The sequence below is a fragment of the Lepisosteus oculatus genome, chromosome 5 (genome assembly GCF_040954835.1).
Source record: "Lepisosteus oculatus isolate fLepOcu1 chromosome 5, fLepOcu1.hap2, whole genome shotgun sequence".
NCBI classification, from domain to species: domain Eukaryota; kingdom Metazoa; phylum Chordata; class Actinopteri; order Semionotiformes; family Lepisosteidae; genus Lepisosteus; species Lepisosteus oculatus.
In genome coordinates, this window is record NC_090700.1 from 6,014,178 (window position 1) to 6,032,343 (window position 18,166).

Sequence of the window (18,166 nt, forward strand, 5' to 3'; positions counted from 1 at the left end):
AGAGTGGTAATATAATATCTGTGATGGGTCCATTGTCACTGCTCTAGGAAACATGGGATTGTGAAATCAGAATGCTGGAAGTCCCAGTGTAAGGAGAATGGAGCCCGAGATAGAAATCCTTGCAATTCTAGTAACATCTGGTGTTAAGACTAAGACTCTGGGAAGGATTTGTACTCTGTTGCACCACTTAACACCGACACTTATTGGGATAGATTCTCCTTCTAGGGATTCTTAGTTTATACAGGAGCTACTGGGTATGGAATTATTCCTGGACATAGAACCCTGCATTGAATAAAACATCTAAGAGACAGCATACAGAATGCAGTGCCAGCTCTTCAATATTACATGATTTAAACACAATAGTACTAATGCAAATATTACTATAAGTTCTAAGTAAAGCAGTATTCTAGTGGTTTCCAGGCCCCTGTTACGTAACCTAAGAAAATAACATTGTACCATGAGTTAAACCTGAAAGCACGCTTTGCAATTTCTTAAGTTATGAGAATAATGCTCCTTTGCTTTTCTTCCCTGTGTTCCCCTCCATGCAAGTGGAGAGGCAGACACAGTCTCACACCTGGCGACAGGCGGGGACAGTCTTGTCCAGCTGTGCCACAGCAGTCCAGTGGTGGGCACAGTGGCTCCTACGCTGTACACTGGCTCCCACAGCTGCATCGGGATTTGTTATGTGATGACACAGGCGGCAGACTTCAGACGGGATTCTTAAGCAGAGGGTAGCAAGCACCGCCCGGTGCCCTGCTCCTGCTGCCACAAGACCTGACCGGCCTGCTCTCTGGACTCTCTCAGGATCGTTCTGTTAGTCTGCCATCCTGTCTGGGGCGAATTAGACAGCCATCAACTGAAAAAACGTTAAAGGAAATTCAGCTGACAGGCCAGGCAGCAACGCTAATGAAAATATCCTGTCCCCCTGTCCAAATATCACTCAGGCTTTTCATTCACGGTGTCCAACTCTCAGATTTATCCATTCATAACTGAGGAAACAGATGCAGTATATTGAGAAAGGGAGCTACAGGATGTGCCTGGTGTGTCAAAATTCAACAGGTTCTGCAGTCAAGTAGGAAACGTTTGTCAATCCATGTGGAGTGGTTTCAACTTGTAAAGGTGCTGGCTTCGAGCCCTGTGACTGTTGGGGTGGCTGGAGGCCTGGGGCAATGTCAGCAAGGGTCACGCCTCTCTTCCAGGCTTTGGTGCAAAAATCTCCCTTACCTCCCTGCAGAGCTGGTGGCGTGTCAGAAGATGACCAGCCCGAGGGGCAAGCAGCTTGGAGGAGCCTTTCTGTACCTCCCAGGGGAGCACAGCTGTCAATGCTGGGAGCTGGGCTTCAGTCAAAAATCACTGGCAAATGCAAAATCGTCACAGATGATCGGTGCTATTTCTGATTATACTGCCTATCTTCAGATGCTCCTTTTCTTGTACTGAAATTTAAAATCATTCTATGATCATTCTAGGAGAACCACTCGCTGAAATAAAATGTCACGCTGCCTGAAAAAAGGGGTCTGTCGCCCCGTATCCCTCGAGCACCTTAAAATACCGATTCAAGTCTTCCAGCGGGTTCCTGCTGTGCGCGTTAACAAGGGTGCCAAAACAAGTCAGAATGGCCTTGGTCGTTCTAAAGCAAGCAGTGCAGTAGTTTTGTCTCGGCAATCTATAGTTAGGAAAATATTTACGTCTTTATTTTCCTTGGCTGTCATTTAATGAAGAGGCAACGCTAATTACCAGCTTTAGAGGCAGGGCAGAACAATACGAAATAAGACGTGCAGATCAGACGCACCTTACCTCTGGGTTATTTGCCATCATTTGAGTTCAAGCTCTTCACAATAGCCCTTTGCAGGCTCAGACTGTAGATGACAACACAGCCCATTCTTGCCTTGGCACTCAACACAATACACCAGACTCCGTAAATGAAATGTACTTTACTGCACCATTATTTACACAAGTGAGGCCGTGCAAACACTTCCAAAAATACAAAACTCTTAATGATACATCATATAAAATCATATCAACACTATATTACAATGAGATGGCAACAGGAAATAATGTGCAAAATATCTGCTTCCACCTGGGGCTTAATGTGTGCTTGCTTGGCAACATAAGTAAATAGTGTTCTCACGAATCACAGCTGTTGATCCGATGTAGCATTTGAGCAGACCAGATTTCTGGCCTGCACAAGCACCGTCTTCAACCAAGCAATCATCCACTATTCCTGGTTTGATCTCCAGTATTAATGGAGGCACTGTGCACAAAATCTTAAATCTTACTGTAAATGCGTAACAGTATTTTGTGTAAGACAAAAAGACAGAGCAAACAGTATACTTTACATGTTTAGATTTCCCTCCCACTTTCTTATGGAGCTCTTGTCGTAGTGGCAGTGCATTGGTGTAGTCACTGTGTAGCCCGGAAGTGAGCGTCTGCTTATTTTCATTCCAAATACAAGTGCACTGCAGTCTATGACCATGAAGGTGTGTTATTGTAAAGTTCTGGAGACACGATGACAAATGTGTACAGAAAATGCAAGGTCCTCTCAAAAAGACTCTGACTCCTGTAGGAATGAAAGGCCATGCCACTTTTAAGAAAATATATATTAAAATGATTTCACCTCATACAAACACTGTATTCTCTACAAATAAAAAGGATAATGCAGGAAACTGCACAATTATCAATGGAGAATCCTGGGCGACAGTAACATTAGATTGAGTCCTTCTAAGCCACTGCGGTCTGCTATGAACGCCTTCCATCTCTTCAATTTCAAACGTGCTACAGACGGCCTTGGTCGAGTCCATTTAGAAAAGTGGGAAAATGTAAAATGTTGTTCATATTGTAGTAACGGCAAGTGATCAGTGAGTGTCTATTTATATTACAAAACCAGACCTATTTTTCACCCTTTCAGAACAATCTGCAGCACTGAAGAGAGCAGGTGGCCGCTGTGTCCTCGTGATGCAGGCTGTGCCGAGCAGGTAAAATTCCACACATCTGTTGCAGGCTGTCGAGAAGACACATCTGGATCATTAATAACTTGAAGGTAATGGGTTATTATTTACAAAGGGCGTATTTACAGTACATACGAAGCAAATGTGCAAAAGAAAGTATAAAAATAGTAAACAAGAGGATAAAATATATTAACATAAGTTGTAAAAATCAGCAGTCTTGCCTCTTTCTATATATGCACATGTCTTTTACCAGTATTAGCTATCATACTGTAGGCAGTGAGGACAGTCTCATCAAAGTCCATAGCAGATTCCCAGCTGCACCCCGAGAAATGTTACATTTGGCTTTATGAGTTATGAGAGCCATAAAAGAACTGCTGAATGTACATAATACAGGTATGTCTCCTATAATTTGGGCTACCTCTGATCCTCTCTTCCTTTTTGCTCCTAATGCTTAAATGACTGATTACACAGCAGTCAGGCTGAAAGCATAACGCAGTCAGAAATCGCAAGACAGCTCTGTACAAGCCCCGGCGACGCCCCCCGCCCAGCGGCCCGGCTCTGGGAATCCTTAGCTTGCCCGCTCACAAAGAGAACCGCCGGAGTCCGGGGAGTCACTGTCCACCTGCTCCGTGAGCTTCAGGATCACGATCTTTTTCTGCAGGAGCTTCACCACGCCAGCTTTCCCGTTCTCCTTGGCCAGCTGCAGGGGAGTCTGGGACCTGGCGTCCTGGCAGCTGTCGGACGCCCCATGGGAGAGCAGGGCGCCGACGACGGGCGCGTGGCCCTCCCGGGCTGCCAGGTGCAAGGGGGTGGAGCCCTGCCCGTCCGCCAGGTTGACACTTCCTGGGCAGTGGAGGAGGAGTTCGTTTACGACGTCGCAATGGCCCTTCCCCGCCGCCAGGTGGCAGGGGGACTGCTGGGCATGGTCCGTGCAGCAGGGGTCAGCTTTCGCCTCGATCAGCATTTTGACGGTGGGCAGATGCCCGAACAGGGAGGCCAAGTGCAGGGCAGTGCAGCCGGCCACAGTCCTGGCTTCGATGTCGGCCTTGTGCTTGACGAGGAGCCTGGTGGTGCTGGTGTGCCCGGTCTCGGCCGCCACGTGCAGCGGCGTGTGCAGGGAGGCCGAGGTCACGTGGACGTTGGCCCCCAGCTCGATGAGGATGCGTGCCACCCTGTACTGGCCCCTCTGCGAGGCCAGGTGCAGGGGGGTCCTGCCGTCGGAGGTCTGGCTGTCCACGTTGGCGCTAGCCTGCTTCACCAGCAGCTTGACGATGGACAGGTGGCCCTGCCAGGCGGCGAAGTGCAGCGGCGTCCAGTTGTCCTTCCCCCGGACGTGGACGTCGGCCCCCCGGCTCAGCAGGACCCGCACCACGTTCTCCTGGCCGTGCTGGCAGGCGATGTGGGAGGGCGTCCTGCCCTCGAAGTCGACCTCGTTGATGGAGGCGTTCTTGTCCAGCAGCTGCCTCGCGATGGTCTCGTCCCCGTTCTGCGCGGCGAAGTGCAGCGGGGTGTACTGGTCCTCGTCCTTGGCGTTGACGTTGGTCTTCCGGCCCAGGAGCAGCTCGGAGATGTTCTTCAGCTTCTTCTCCACTGCCAGGTGCAGCGGCGTGGAGCCCCTCTTGTTGGCCAGGTTGGGGTTGGCGTTGCTGAGCAGCAGGAACTTGACGGCCTCTTCGTTGGAGAGCAGAACCGCGTAGTGCAGGAGGCTGGAGCCCCCCTCCAGCAGCAGATCCACGTCCTGCGGCTGCAGGATCTTCATCAGCTTGGCGATGTCCTCTGTCCTGATGGCCTCGCACAGCTTCTTCTTCTGCACGTCCAGGGTGCCCGAGTCTGCAGGCAGAAGGAGGAGAATCATGAGATACTCAAAGCAGCTGCACATCTGTGCTCTCCCTGATATTACAGACGGACTAACGTCTGATTGCAGGCTTCCAGCCGGAATTTCACTCATATTTTAATTGCTTTTGCTATTGGGTTTTTCTGATGCAGTCAGAACATACAAAATGACCCAAGGACAACAAAAGCAAAAAGGCTTTATGGATATGATAAGCTCATACAGAGATTTCTATAACAGTATGAGAACCGAAATATTTTATCACCAGTTACCATCACAGAGTGAGATACACACACACAAGGTTTCAGAGTGTTTTAGGTAGATTCTTCTTTGTCCACTTCACGTCATTGTGTTAAAGAAATAAAAAAGCGGACATCTTGAATGTGTAGACAAGTCCGAAACCGAATCAAACAAGTTACGCTCAAGCTTTACAATGCTCTAGTAAGAGCTCATTTAGAATACCGGTTTCAGTTTTGGCCAACATCCCACGTTAAATCTACAAGGTCTGTCCGGCCATTTCTTTACTGTGCTGCTGTACTACCAAACGAGCAAGGTGGCCTGAAGACGCAACCTGGATTACGTTCTGACGAGATCAGGGCTGCATTCTTACCTCCAGCAGCATTTTCCTTTTCGAAGGACAGGGAGATGGAGCCCTGGGAGGAGAAGGCCGAGTCGACCGACGAGATCCCCGACAACCTCTTGCTGGTGTTCTCTTTGGAATGGCCGCAGTCCTCCTTGACCCGGTCGAAGCTCTGTGAAATCCCCGAGTCGATCTGACTCAGCAGTTCCGACAGGCTGTAGTCCTTCTCGGTCAGGGCGGTGGACTTCGGCCTGCTCTGCTGCACCTTGGGGGGGGGGGGAGAAAAGAGACAAACAAAAGACAAAAAACGACATGCGATGGGAACACAAGACAAGACATCTGTGCTTTGGAAGGGGAACACTGTGAAGCTCTTAGCCAACAAAGCGATTGTTGATGTTTGCTGGAGACTGGTGTGAAAGGCTTTGGCTCGTGGCAGTGTGCAAGGAAGAATAGCACCCCCCAAAGTCAGACACATTTTGTCAAGAAGCAGGCTGAAAAACCAGTTCAGGCAGATACCATAATAAAGACTGATGTTAGTCACTAGGGGCACAGAAGTGTTCCGTGTAGCTGTGAAGAGCTGTGCTGGCGTACACAGGGATCTGTACCTGCTGGATATAGTCCTGCCTGTGGTTTGGACTGGCTTCTGCTTCAGGCACTAGGTCTTTAGTCTCCTCCTGGGGTTTGGTGCACAGCTCTTCGGCCTCCGAAGTAATTTCTTTAAAAAAACAAAAACAGAGCACGCCTCTTGAATCACAAGACAGACATCTTCATTTTTGTGTGGGAACTTCTGCGGTGCACTGAAGCATTAGATTTGGTATTTACAAAAAAACATCTGATTCAACAGCCCGTTATGAGAGTGTGGAAAAGCCCGCAGACTTTAATTTCTACTTTTATTTTCACAATACCGTGACCTACAGCTGGATAACATCCTATTTCACAGCCACTGTTTCTTTTTTTTTTTTGGTCGAAGGCCGATGTCTCATGGTCTCCAGAGGTAAACGTCAGGTCCGGTCGTTATTTTTATCAGTGGTTTTCGCATTGCAAGGGAAACGACAGACCGTCCCACTCTCAGAAACAAGAAGCAAAATGGAAGAGAAGGACCATTTCGAACGTCCTCCCTTACAGCTGGGTGCTACAAACAGGCAGCAACCGAGCAGACGAGTGTTGAAAACGTCTCAATGCGAGAACTACCTTCTTTCTGTGCGCGTGTGACCCGAGTCAGTGTTTAGCTCCCTGCGCATTTCCAGGAAACATCACCTGATGCAACATGAGGTGTTCCTGAGGTATCAGGAAGAGCTTCTGCTTTTCACGTCTTCACACGAACGCCTCGGACGATTTCGGCTTCTCACAGCGGCTTGGCCACTCACCCTCGAAGCTGGGCCTGGCTCTGGGAGACTCCTGCCAGCACCTCTGCATCAGAGCCATGAAGCCGGCGCAGGCGGGGGGCCGGGAGCGCGGGACGGCCGTCAGCTCAGGCCGCATGCCCTTCACCACCTTCACCATGATGTGCAGGATGTTGTTCTCCTCTGTGGGACCCACAGACAGTCAGTTGCTTTTTCCTCTTTCAATCACCAAGAGTGAAACATAGAAGGAATCCTGCCCCCGAGTGTGAGAGTCACTGATCTCTTTTTTTTTGGGTCATTTAACTCCCCAGGCAGTGCTTGAAATGGACCGGTACAGCTAATCTTTTTTGGGGGGGCACCAGCACTTTTCAGTGGTAACTCACTAAATCCCCTACCCCCCTCCATTTACATTTTTAATCAAACGAGATTTTAATCTGTGACATTGAACACTTCAATATGGGTGTGCCTTTTAATTCCAAACACTCTTGCCTTGAGTTGAGATGATAAAAACAAAAAAAAACATTCTCAAGCTCATTTCCTTTTTGAATATTCTGACGTCCCCAAAACCGCTTTTGAGAACAGGGATCATTTCATAAGGCCAAATCCATGAGGAAGTGAGGCAAATGTGTGTCTTTGTATTGGGTAGCCAAAATCAGGACTTCTTGTTTGTGTTTTTTATACCTAACAGGCCTGTAGCCATCATTTGATTTACCCACATTGAATTTTTTTATTCCAGACTGTGGGAAGGGGGTATCAGCATTTATTTCTTCTGTTTCAAGAACTGGGTAAAAGTTTAAAACCGCAACAGAACTGAAACGCCTGAGTGAGACAGCAAAGAAATTTCACAGGGTGTAGGAGTACCAACCCCAGGAAGTACCCTGACAGTTACCATCACTTGTGTTTTCTTGGGGAGCTGCAGAACACCCGACAGATTGAAAAAATACGCCAAATAAAAAAAAGAAGGCCGACCTATTTCTGATGAGGTTTTCTGACCGTCTTTGAGAGGGTACTGAATTGAATGGCCGGACAAATTCGAGTCACAAAGTCTCCTACTGAGTTCATACTCAGTTCATACTCTGAGTTCATACTCAGACCCTGAGCGCCACTCTTCCTTCTCATGACCGCACAGCTGCTAGGAGCAGAGCCGCGCCTACGCCTGTGGCTGGGAGGTTGCCGGTTCAAATCCCACAGCCGGCAGAGAACTCTGCTGGGCCCCTGAGCAAGGCAACTTAACCCCAACTGCTCCAAGGGGCACTGCACAATGGCTGACCCTGCGCTCTGACCCCCAGCTTCTCTCCCTGTCTGTGTGTCTCGTGGAGAGCAAGCTGGGGTATGTGAAAAGACGAATTCCTAATGCAAGAAATTGTATAGGGGCTAATAAAGTGATGTTATGTTATGGTCAGAGCTGCTCATGTTCGCATACCAGTCAGCGCGTGAAGAAAAGGTTTGACTTTAACTCTGGGAAAAAGTGATTCTGCAGCCGTCACCAAGCACTGGAATGTGAAGAGTAAACATTCAGCTAGGCTGGGTGGGGGGGTGATGAATCTGAAACAACACAGAAAGGGCCTGACTACGCCCTTTGCTGAAAAGAGACTCAAAAGAGACGGTTAATGACTCGGACTTGGCTGCTCTCTTTTCCAGGAAATCACTGCCAGCGTCTCACATGGACTCTAAACAGTTTGAGGGGGAAATTGAATGCGGTACACAAGTGTGCTTGTCTTTTAAACATCTTCCCACAGCTGGGGCGTGCAGAGATCACTCAGACACACGATTGCTCCAAGCGGAATGACACTACCTGTAAACACCAGGAACGTCCTGAATTCACTTCAAAAATGCCCTCTGGCTTCTCCGTGCTGATCACATACGGGAATATGTGTGTTAATTACAGCAGGGTGCAGGTGGAGGTGTGTGTGGCATGTTTTCACGAGATCACTCTTCATGTGGGTATAGATACTACAGAGTTAGCAGCATGTCATCACTTAAGGCTGCACTGTTCAATCTATGTCGGCTATTTCCTGAAAACATGTGATGGCTCAAAAGACCTTTCACAAGCGTGTTCTACGTTCCACACGCAAGCATCCACAGTCAGGAACCCGCACTGTGCTAATCCTATGGATACGAGCCTTAAAATAATTGCAACTTCTAAAACTGTTCAATTCTATTGGTCAAGATACAAAGCGCGCCAGACAGCATGTCATTTTCAAGTACGCGGACGTTTAGAAAAATTATTTCTGACAGAAGTCCACACCACGACAAACACCGTACCTGCATATGGCTTCTTCTGCGTGAGTATTCCCCAGATGACGATTGAGAAACTGCAAGGTGGAAAAAAACAACAATTACCTCATGAGAAGCAAGACGGGTGGAATTTTTTACAGTTCTGTCCAGACCACTGCGTCTCAACTCTTATCCTGGGGCAGCATGTGTAAGAACTGGTTTTTATTCCACTGGGCCTTTCATCACCAGTGCTAATTAATGCCTGTAATTGATCTGCCTGTTGGTTTATAGCTTTTTTTTCTGTGATCAAAGAAAATGCTTGAAAAAAATACATTGCATTATTTCGAACAACCTCGGCATTTTATGCAGTTTATCATCAACTTGTAAGCGAGGACTTTGTTCCTTTATTTCTATAAAAAGTTCATAACAGGCAGTCAGTATATGATGAACAGGTACAGGAGGGAGTGGCAATGTCCAGCCACTCCCACAGCGAGTGTGTGTATTTTTATCCTGCTTAAATCACATTTGTTAGATTTTAGCTAGCATACCTATAGTAAACGAGGGCATTTCTGAGACTTAGGAATTGGCATAGGGTTGGAACCAACCACGAATGCCCTACAACAGTGTAAGAGCTGAGAAAAAAAAAACTGCACCTCAAATAGAAAGTTGAAATTAATTTGCCTGCAATTAAGTTCTTGGCTGGATGGTGGTTCCAGAGAACTAGAATTGAGAACCACTAGATCCGGAGTGTTTGCAGTGGATCCTAATGCTTACGAAGCCTGAAGAAAGAAGAGCAGAGACATGCAGGGAACTGGACAGTATGAATGTGACGTGTGTGGGAGCCTCTCTTCCTGTCTGGGTGAACAAGCAACACAAGACAGTATAAGAGAGGGTACAGATGTGAAAAGGCCTTTTGGCACATTTTCCTATCTCACCAACTCTTGGCAGGTTTACTTGTTGACTTTAATGTTTCTCCAGCCACTGGAGTTCAACACAAGTTTAAAAGAAGAATCCAGGCATTTTGGCGTGTGAAGAGGGATCGGGGCTGTCAGACTTATTTGGGTTTCAAATTGACCCGCACTGCCACCTATCCACAGGGAACAGGATCAGCCAGCACACTGCATGCATGCGTCCATCAGGCTGTGCTGCGTGGCTTTGTGTAGCAGACGAACACAAAGGCTCACAGCTGAGGACTAACAGGTGCTGGGACACATTACATCATCGACAGGGTGTGTCTGGGACATAGGGCCAGGTACAGCAGCCCTGGGCGGTGATGATCACACAAGGGGTGGACGGAGAAAATTCTGGAGGACTCTGCGTGCTCCAGACAACACAGCACACGTGAGGCTGACACAAACTTTGCAGTAACACTCCACCTCCATCTCGCCTCCCCCCAGCGCCAGCTTCACGAGGCTCTGAGAGGCTTCAGAATTTACCGCACTTTTAAAAAACAAAACGTGTCAAAGGTAATAACAGGGATTTCACGGAACAAGCAATGTTCCGGTCTGAGCCCTACAGCGAGAATGAAAAAAAGAGCAAATGCCAGGAACTAATTCAGTAAGTGCGATTTAAAATGTCAAAACTCCTTGTGAGGAACACTTCCCGTCAGTGGCTCAATGGGAAATGCAGGGAATACAGAAAAAATGAGCCTGAAATTGTTGGCGTCACATTGCCAGGTAGGACAGGGCCTGGGAGCTGGTGATGAAGATCTCCAGCGAGATTCAGCACAGCCGGGGCTGGGCAATGGGTTACATGCAGCTTGGATTCGCTGGAGGATCCAAGATAGTCATTACTTAATCCCACTTCTAGCTCCCTGGAAAAGTCCACGTCTGAGAGGTGACTGGAAGAACTGCTGTCCCTGGAGAGTCTGCGTGCCCCTGCGTGTCCCGTGCGAATTCGGCGGGGGGACAGAGCCGGGCCCCTGTCGGCGGACTGACCTGTACACGTCGTGCTTGGTGTCCGAGTCCCTGTCCTTCTCCATGATCCTCTCGGGGGGCAGGTAGGCGATGGTGCCGCAGAAGCCGTCCCGGCTGATGTCGTCAGCCCTGGAGAGACCATTCCACCGCGCCAGGCCGAAATCCGAAATCTGAAGGAAAACCAACAGGCAAGGGTTGGGGGCCCCCGTCCGGCGTGCGTTTTCTTCTGTTTTTATTGTTAAAAGGACGAAGCCCCGCGACGTGGGGAGTACCCCGCACAGTGGGGGGGCCCTCGGTGGGTTTTGGGGTGCAGTCCCTGCTGCTGTACCTTGACGGAGCCCACCCAGCTGCACGAGTGGGGACCAGGCCCATCCCGTCCGCTTAAAACGAACGAACCGGGAAGAGCTCAGGCCCCATCGGCCACTGCAGCTCCGATACGGGACTTCTCCCTTTCTTTTCTACCTAGGCGATTGTGACAGCGTTTTTTTGCGGTTCGCTGAGGGTAACCCCCGAGCAGGAGCAGTGTTTTCGTTCTTAACCTGGGGTGGATTATATTTCTATGTGGGCCGTCTCGTGTGCTGTCGTTTCTTCCCCCCCCTCACTGCCACTCCTCCGCCAAGAAGCTCCCCTTCCCGAGCGCTGTGCGTGGGCGAGCCTCGTGCTGCCGGAGCGGGGATTATTCCTGTCGAGACTGGCCCGCGCTCCGTGTTTACAGGCGGGAGTTGTAAGAGCGAGGTGGGAGGCTGAAAGGTCCACCCATCCAGGCCCCTCGCATTAATCAGCCAGCTGCAGGGAGAGGTGGGGATCAGGGCCGGGGCTGAGCTGCACGGGCTACTTTCATCCCTTGCTCTCGAAAACAAAAGTTGCATAAAACACAGAAACACTGCAGTGGCGGATTCTGCGTCTCTAATCAAGGGGTAAATCAGGCAGATGGGGAAAAAAAAAGGCAGCTTCTTATGGAACACACCTCAAAAGGGCTTCACTGCCGGAGTCTTTAGCCTCAAGAGAAATGAATTCTGTTTTGTTTGGGGAAAACAAAAAAGCCTCACACACCCCCCCTCCCACGGCGTCCCCAGCAAAACAAACAAGAACCTGAAAACCTAAACCCCTGCCAGAGCAAAAGCCTAACTTCTGCGCCAGCGAGTCGATGTCCCTTTTCACAGAAGATTACAAGCTGCTGCTCCCATTAAACCTCGGTTTCCCCGAAGAAAAGGCGAGGAGCTGCTATTTCAATTGAACGTGAGGACAGTTACAAATCAGAGGGGGCCATAAGGCCCTCCTGACCTGCTTATTAGTTAGTAGTTAATTGATCTGGGGATTGTTTCTCTCTGTCCCTTGCAAGCAGCCAGGGAGTCCGTTTCAACAACATGGCTGGGTAGCTTGTTCCACACTCCCACCACCCTTTGTGTAAAAAAAAAAAAAAAAAAAAAGCCAATGTCTTTTTGTTTTCCTAGTAACCCCCCCCCCCCCGGCCGAGCAGGACCAGCGGGTGCCCGGGACGTCTCCCCTCTGGGCGAGCCCCTCCGACTCTCACCTTGACGTGGTAGTGGGCGTCCAGCAGGATGTTGGCGGGCTTGAGGTCCAGGTGCAGGAGAGGGGGGCTCATGCAGTGCAGGAAGTTCATGCCCACGGCCGTCTCGTGGATGATGCGGAAGCGCAGCTCCCAGGGCAGCGGCTCGGAGGCCAGCAGGGTCTCCAGGGAGCCGGTCTCCATGTACTCCATCACCAGCCCCACGGGGTCGCTGCAGATCCCATACACCGGCAGGACGTACCTGAACTTGGCCACCTCCATCTTCCTGGCCTCCTCCAGCAGCTCGGAGCGCTCCCTGCGGACACGGCAGGATCAGAGCAGTTAAAACGGCGGGCCAGGAAGAGGAGCGGTTTCGCCAACTCAAACCAGGGCCAAGCGGAGCGGCCTGGGAAAACGAGCTCAGTCTCCTTCACCGGGAATCTGGCCACTCAGCCTACACGCAGAGAGGCGTTTATGATCCTCTGGCAAACGTGCGTGGCTAAACGTGGAAAGAGGAACGTGAGCCAAGAATTAAGACTGAGACCTGCTGACAATGCCGAAACGAAATCTGATTTGATAAAACGCCTCAAATTAACAAAATCAGCAACCCCTCTGCCTTTCATATGCAAAGCAGAGTTTACCCAAATCACTGACACAGCTCATTCCAACATAAACAAGGAGCAAAGGTGATAACTGATATGCCTGCATTTGGATTAAATGCTTCCTTGCAAGTCTCATTGTTCAGTAGCAGTACAAAGTGCCCTGATTTGAAGTAATGGTCTTTTTCCTTGATGTCGTGCTGGGCTCTGGAGCACATTTGGCTCAGAAGGAAGGAAGCAATAAGCCATCTGTTGCTCACCACAGGCCTGCTTCTGCAAAAAAAATAGCTCACCTGATGCCCATTCCTGGCCCGTGCATGAGAAAATATTCCAAGAAATCTGTTTAATACAAATTCCCACAAATGCCATTGACTTCAAATGAAAAGCCCCCCAAAGCACCCGTTACAAGAAGACATCTGTACATACAGCTGGCTACATGAGACCACTGTCCCAGCTTCTGCAGTCTCTTGTTGATATGCAGGACTATAAATCAATGGCGAGTATCTGAATGACAGGTTTAATGCCTTAATGGCGTTCCTCAGGGTGCCTTCCTAAGTAAACCATGCAAGGCAATGAAAGTTAATAGTCTGGTTGTCTCCAAACTCTTACTGTCGGCACTCATTAACCAGTCCTAAAGCCCCAATGTCATAGACAACACTGAAGAGACAGCAGGAGAAGTCTTTTCCAAAAGCTAAAAGACTATTGAAAATTAACAAATGAAAAACCTAGCTACTGGAATTAATGGCGCCTATATCTATGTGCAAAAAGCCTTTTTAACTCCATTCTTCTCATCATAAGTATAAACTCCATTCTAAAACATCGAGCTCAGACCAGTGAGCTCTTCGGGATAGAACAGTGGACTGCAAGCTGTCTAAGCAAAAAATAAGTGGCAAAAAATAAAACTAAAAGCTTCCACTTTGATGACCAAAGGCACTTAGGCTTAGCATCAAATTGCCACTCTGTTTTTTTTATTAAAAAAATGGAATTTGGGTGACAATAAGACCCTGCTTCAGAATCTTCGATAGCTGACTAACAGCTAATTACGGTGTGACCACTCATGACAGACAGAGACGTAGAAGTGAGAATTACTGGCCCTTAGCTACAGAAGAGCAAAGGCACACAGAGCCACCTCTGTCCCAAGTTCGCTCTCAGGCCGAGTTTTGCAAAGTGTTCTCAAATTCTGGAACACTGACTTGCCGAAGGAAACATCCATTTAAGTGAAGATCTGAGAGAGAGTGCCTGCTGGCTAATCTCTTGACTAAAAGCACTTTTTTTTTTGCACTCTTCAGAAAAAAGACAATGTCTTCTTTTACCTGTAGGCCAGCAGGACTGGTTTGGCAACATAGCTCATTGTCTCCATAAACACTGGTTAGGTAGAAGTTCGTCGAACAAAGAGCACCTGTGAACAGATTCTAGCAGTTTATGGAGCTGAGGTCTAGGGTAGATGTTCAAAAGTGATATGCCTCTGGTTTGGGTTCACTGGGCGCCAGGTCAGGATCTTTGTTAACCCCATCACTGTGTGAAGACATGTATAACCTCATCTTTACCATTCCTGCTCAACCACTTAGCACAGCCTTTTCAGAAACTGCTTGAAAAGGAACAGTCAGTTAACAGGAACGATCACAGAAGAATAACAACAGGGTAGAGCCGAGATCACAGGAGATGGAATAAGCAGGAAAGGAAATGACAGTGAAGTGCAGATAATACTCGTGGGTTGTTTAATGCCCCGTGGGCCACAGTAAGTTACTTAAGGAGATTCCTGGCTTGTGGGCATATCGAGCATCACGAAGTCAAGCCACAGGTCTATTTTTGTGCTGGTAAGGAAGGAGATTACAGGAAGAACCAACAACAACAAAAAAAATAACCTGAACCAAATCCTTGTTTTCACAATCACATCACAGGTTCTCAGTCTGAACATGCACAAGCCCAAAAAAACTCAAAAACGGGCAGGGTAGCAGTACAGACTCTGTAATACGACAGACGTAGTGTTGTGCAATCTGGTGAGCTTCTTAAAGGGAAGGCACAGTGGAAACAAGATGAAGAAATTATTTCCTCATTTCCTCTGTAAGAAGTAACATTTCTAGCTCAGCTGTATCTTCTTCAGGTGCTGGAACACACCTACAGGAGACACGCAAGCCTGTTTATTATATTTCTCCATTTCCCAGCTAGCTGGGGTCACCCACACAAAACGCACATTGAAAGGACGGGGCCAGTGTTCAATGCCTCTGTACTGCCCGTGTCTGTTCACCAACATCACGGGTGCCTTCCTAGGGTAATAGAAGTCGGGAGCCAGCAGAAATCAGCCACCAGGTACACTGTGGAGTCCATTAAGATTTTAGATCATCAGCCAGACATTCAACCAGCTGTCACGCCAGTTATACAGCTTCACCAGTGTGGAGTGAAGGGGAACTGAAGCCTACAAACACCGTGTATCACAAAGGAAATCACTTTGTTATTATACATCTGATAACCCGAAGGTGCTGTGAATTGTATAATGATCGGGAAAAAATAAAACCTGCAGACTTGTGTGCATCGCAAAAACCCCGTTCATCAGTCAGCACGGGCACGCAAACGATACAATACTCTACTGGAAATCATCAAACGAAATATTATATTAAAGTATGGTCAAATCAAAACAAATCTAGCTGCAATATATTTGACCTTGTCTGCATTGATTGATCTGACCATGGAGGCAACTGCACTGCTTCTAACGACATCCTGCTCCAGAATTCAGGCAGGTGGGCCTGCCGTGTGTTACAAAGACAGCACGCGACTGTCGAAATGATGGCCAAAAGACTGCTCTCCTGAGCCTTTCTCAATCAGGTGGTGTGTCCCTGACGGTCCCAGACTGCTCTGCAGGGCAAGGGACAAGGGACTCGTGCCTGCAGGTGAGAGGACCCTCGAAGGCCATAAGACCCCCATCTCCAGGCCCCTAGACATGTGGTCAGACCCTGGAGGCCCCTGCCTGCCCTCCAGGTAAGGGACTGCTTGAATAGTCACGGGTTGAATCTGAAGCACGACGAGACAGGCTCATGGACACGGCCCACGACAGAGGCGCGCGCGTCGTTTGTTCCTTATCGCAAGCAGGCTGTGCTGTTCACGTCCTTGATTTTTAGGCTCTTGCGCTCTTTCCTGACAACACACTATGAAACCACCCTGAGCCAGGCAGGTGCTGTCTCGTCACAGGGATATACAGGAGGCGCTTTTGAAATGAAAACACGGCGATCTTTTCTCCTGTGCGCGACAAATACGAGGGGGCCGCACTGAAAGCTCACAGCCCGGGCCCCTTCCTCGCTCAAGGGCATTGAAGAGCTTCGTAATCCTCCACTAAGAGGAGCCCCCCCGGAAAAGGAGCATAGAGAAGCAAAAACGTTCCCCTGCCTGCGAATTCGCACGCCTCCTCATTATTCTCAGGTCCCGAGAACCTAACCCGTCATGTGCAGCTGGTCTGACACACAACCAATTTTAAAAGGAAACTTAAATACAAGATATAAAAAAAGACTTGCTGCAATTTAATTACATACTGTAGATTACAAAGACTTCAGATTTAAAGTTCACTTAATGGTAAAATCAGCCAATATTTGTTCAGTCTATAATAATTCAGTACCTACAAACAGCTCTCTTACTAAGGCTACGTGGAAGACATAAAAATCCTCTACAGAACTGCGGACAGCAGACCATCAAACACCTCAAAAAGTATGAGAAAGTTGTTCAGACATGTACACTGTAGCTGAATGGCCCCAGAGCTCCGTTTCCAGCATTCTCTTTGGTCTAGGGACAAACACAGATCACTAGTCATGAATCATTCACAGAGTTTAGGCCTGACTTCTGGTGAAGACTGAACAGCTCAAAATCTACCCTCATTTAATTTCAAAACCCAACAACCTCAGCCACCTTGCCAAACAGCAGTAACACACCACGGCCTCTTATCTTAGATGAACGAGCAGATTCAACAAGCAACGTGTTGTTTTTTAGCACGAAGGCCAGAGGTCGTGAAAACCCAGCCAGCACCTTGTTTTTAACTTCATGAAACACTTACTTCTCGTCAACGTGAAGACTTGGAGGGCACTTAATTGCCAGCCATGTTTTCCACTGGACATGTCGCACTTTGTAGACTTGCCCGAACCCTCCAGAGCCAATTTTTTCCCAGCTCCCAAACTCCGAGGAGTCAAAGGTCTTCAGCAGCCCCATTATCCCAGGGCCATGGGAGCTCTCTGGCCTCTCCATGTCCTGAACCAAAACGTGTTTATTCCAAAGCGAAAATCTCCCTTCTGTCTCTCTCCTTGGGCACTCCTGTTCCTTCTCTCCCTCACAGCTCTTCCTTGTTTCCCCTGCTGTCTAACCCTTTCTATCCCCTCCCCAGGTGAACAGGGAGTGGCCTCAGACCTTCCACTGCTCACCTGTGACATCACTTCCTGCCTCCGCTCGGCTCCCTGTCAATAATACACCGCTGGGAAGGCTGAGGCTTGAGGAAGGTGTGCCTTTGCCCACTGAAAATATTTTTAGAGTTCCCTTGGGATAGTTAAGCTAGTCCTCCCATTCCCATTGTCTCGTTATGTAATTTTTATAATCCTGTGCATTAGCTCGGCAGGACTGGAGACCACACGTGAGATTGGCCAGGCAGGACAGAACAGGGTAATTTATAATATATAAAAAGTTTACATTATCTGTACTAATATAATGGCTAGATTAAATCCTTTGGTTGAGAACAGTCAGAAGTTGGTTTATTATCTACCTAACTAGACTAGGACCTCATTCTCACATTCTGCTGTTAATTGAAATCACCATTACTATTAGAATATTACCAGGTTCACATCATGCTTTTCAGCCCAAAGGATCCCAGAGTGCTTTACATACTGGAAGGGACCCACTTCTTCCACTGGTGAAATGCTGCCCTTACCTGGGCAGATCAGGGGGGAAAATGAGCAATTGCTTACCCAGTTGATTACAGGGAAAACGTTAGGGAGGTTAAATTGTGCAAAATCGTGGTACAATTTAGCCAAGACGTCAGGTTTGACACCCCTAACTTATACAAAATACCATCAGTTCCGTAATGACTAAGTATCCAGGACCTTGAAGGAGCATCTCATCCAACAGATGGCACCTCCCACTGCACAGTGTCCCCAGGCACCTTTGTGGGACAGTGGGTTGGAAATCCTGTCCAAGGGAAAGGGCACCACCTGCTGGCCCATCAGCACCCCTTACAGCAGCAAGGCAGTTTTTCT

General features: G+C 48.4%; 1 protein-coding gene across 1 annotated transcript; it reads right to left on the reverse strand.

Annotated features, from left to right (window-relative positions):
* Positions 1–1,912: 1,912 nt before the first annotated feature.
* Positions 1,913–17,283, reverse strand: ripk4 (receptor-interacting serine-threonine kinase 4). The gene is made up of 8 exons (XM_015341156.2): positions 16,981–17,283; positions 12,367–12,658; positions 10,854–11,002; positions 8,965–9,014; positions 6,724–6,882; positions 5,962–6,071; positions 5,387–5,621; positions 1,913–4,775 (listed from the first exon to the last, which is right to left on the reverse strand). The coding sequence occupies exons 1-8, from the start codon at positions 17,166–17,168 to the stop codon at positions 3,514–3,516; spliced, it is 2,445 nt and encodes an 814-aa protein (XP_015196642.2). The 5' UTR covers positions 17,169–17,283; the 3' UTR covers positions 1,913–3,513.
* Between the last annotated feature and the right edge of the window lie 883 nt (positions 17,284–18,166).

What these genes read in the sequence shown, in the direction of transcription:
- ripk4 (XM_015341156.2), bottom strand. Translation starts at nt 17,168, where the DNA reads ATGGAGAGGCCAGAGAGCTCCCATGGCCCTGGGATAATGGGGCTGCTG. An exon ending in GGCAGGACTATATCCAGCAG is followed by an intron (nt 5,622 to 5,961) that starts GTACAGATCCCT and finishes CCCCCCCCCAAG; the next exon opens with GTGCAGCAGAGCAGGCCGAA. An exon ending in AAAGGAAAATGCTGCTGGAG is followed by an intron (nt 4,776 to 5,386) that starts GTAAGAATGCAG and finishes TTCTGCCTGCAG; the next exon opens with ACTCGGGCACCCTGGACGTG.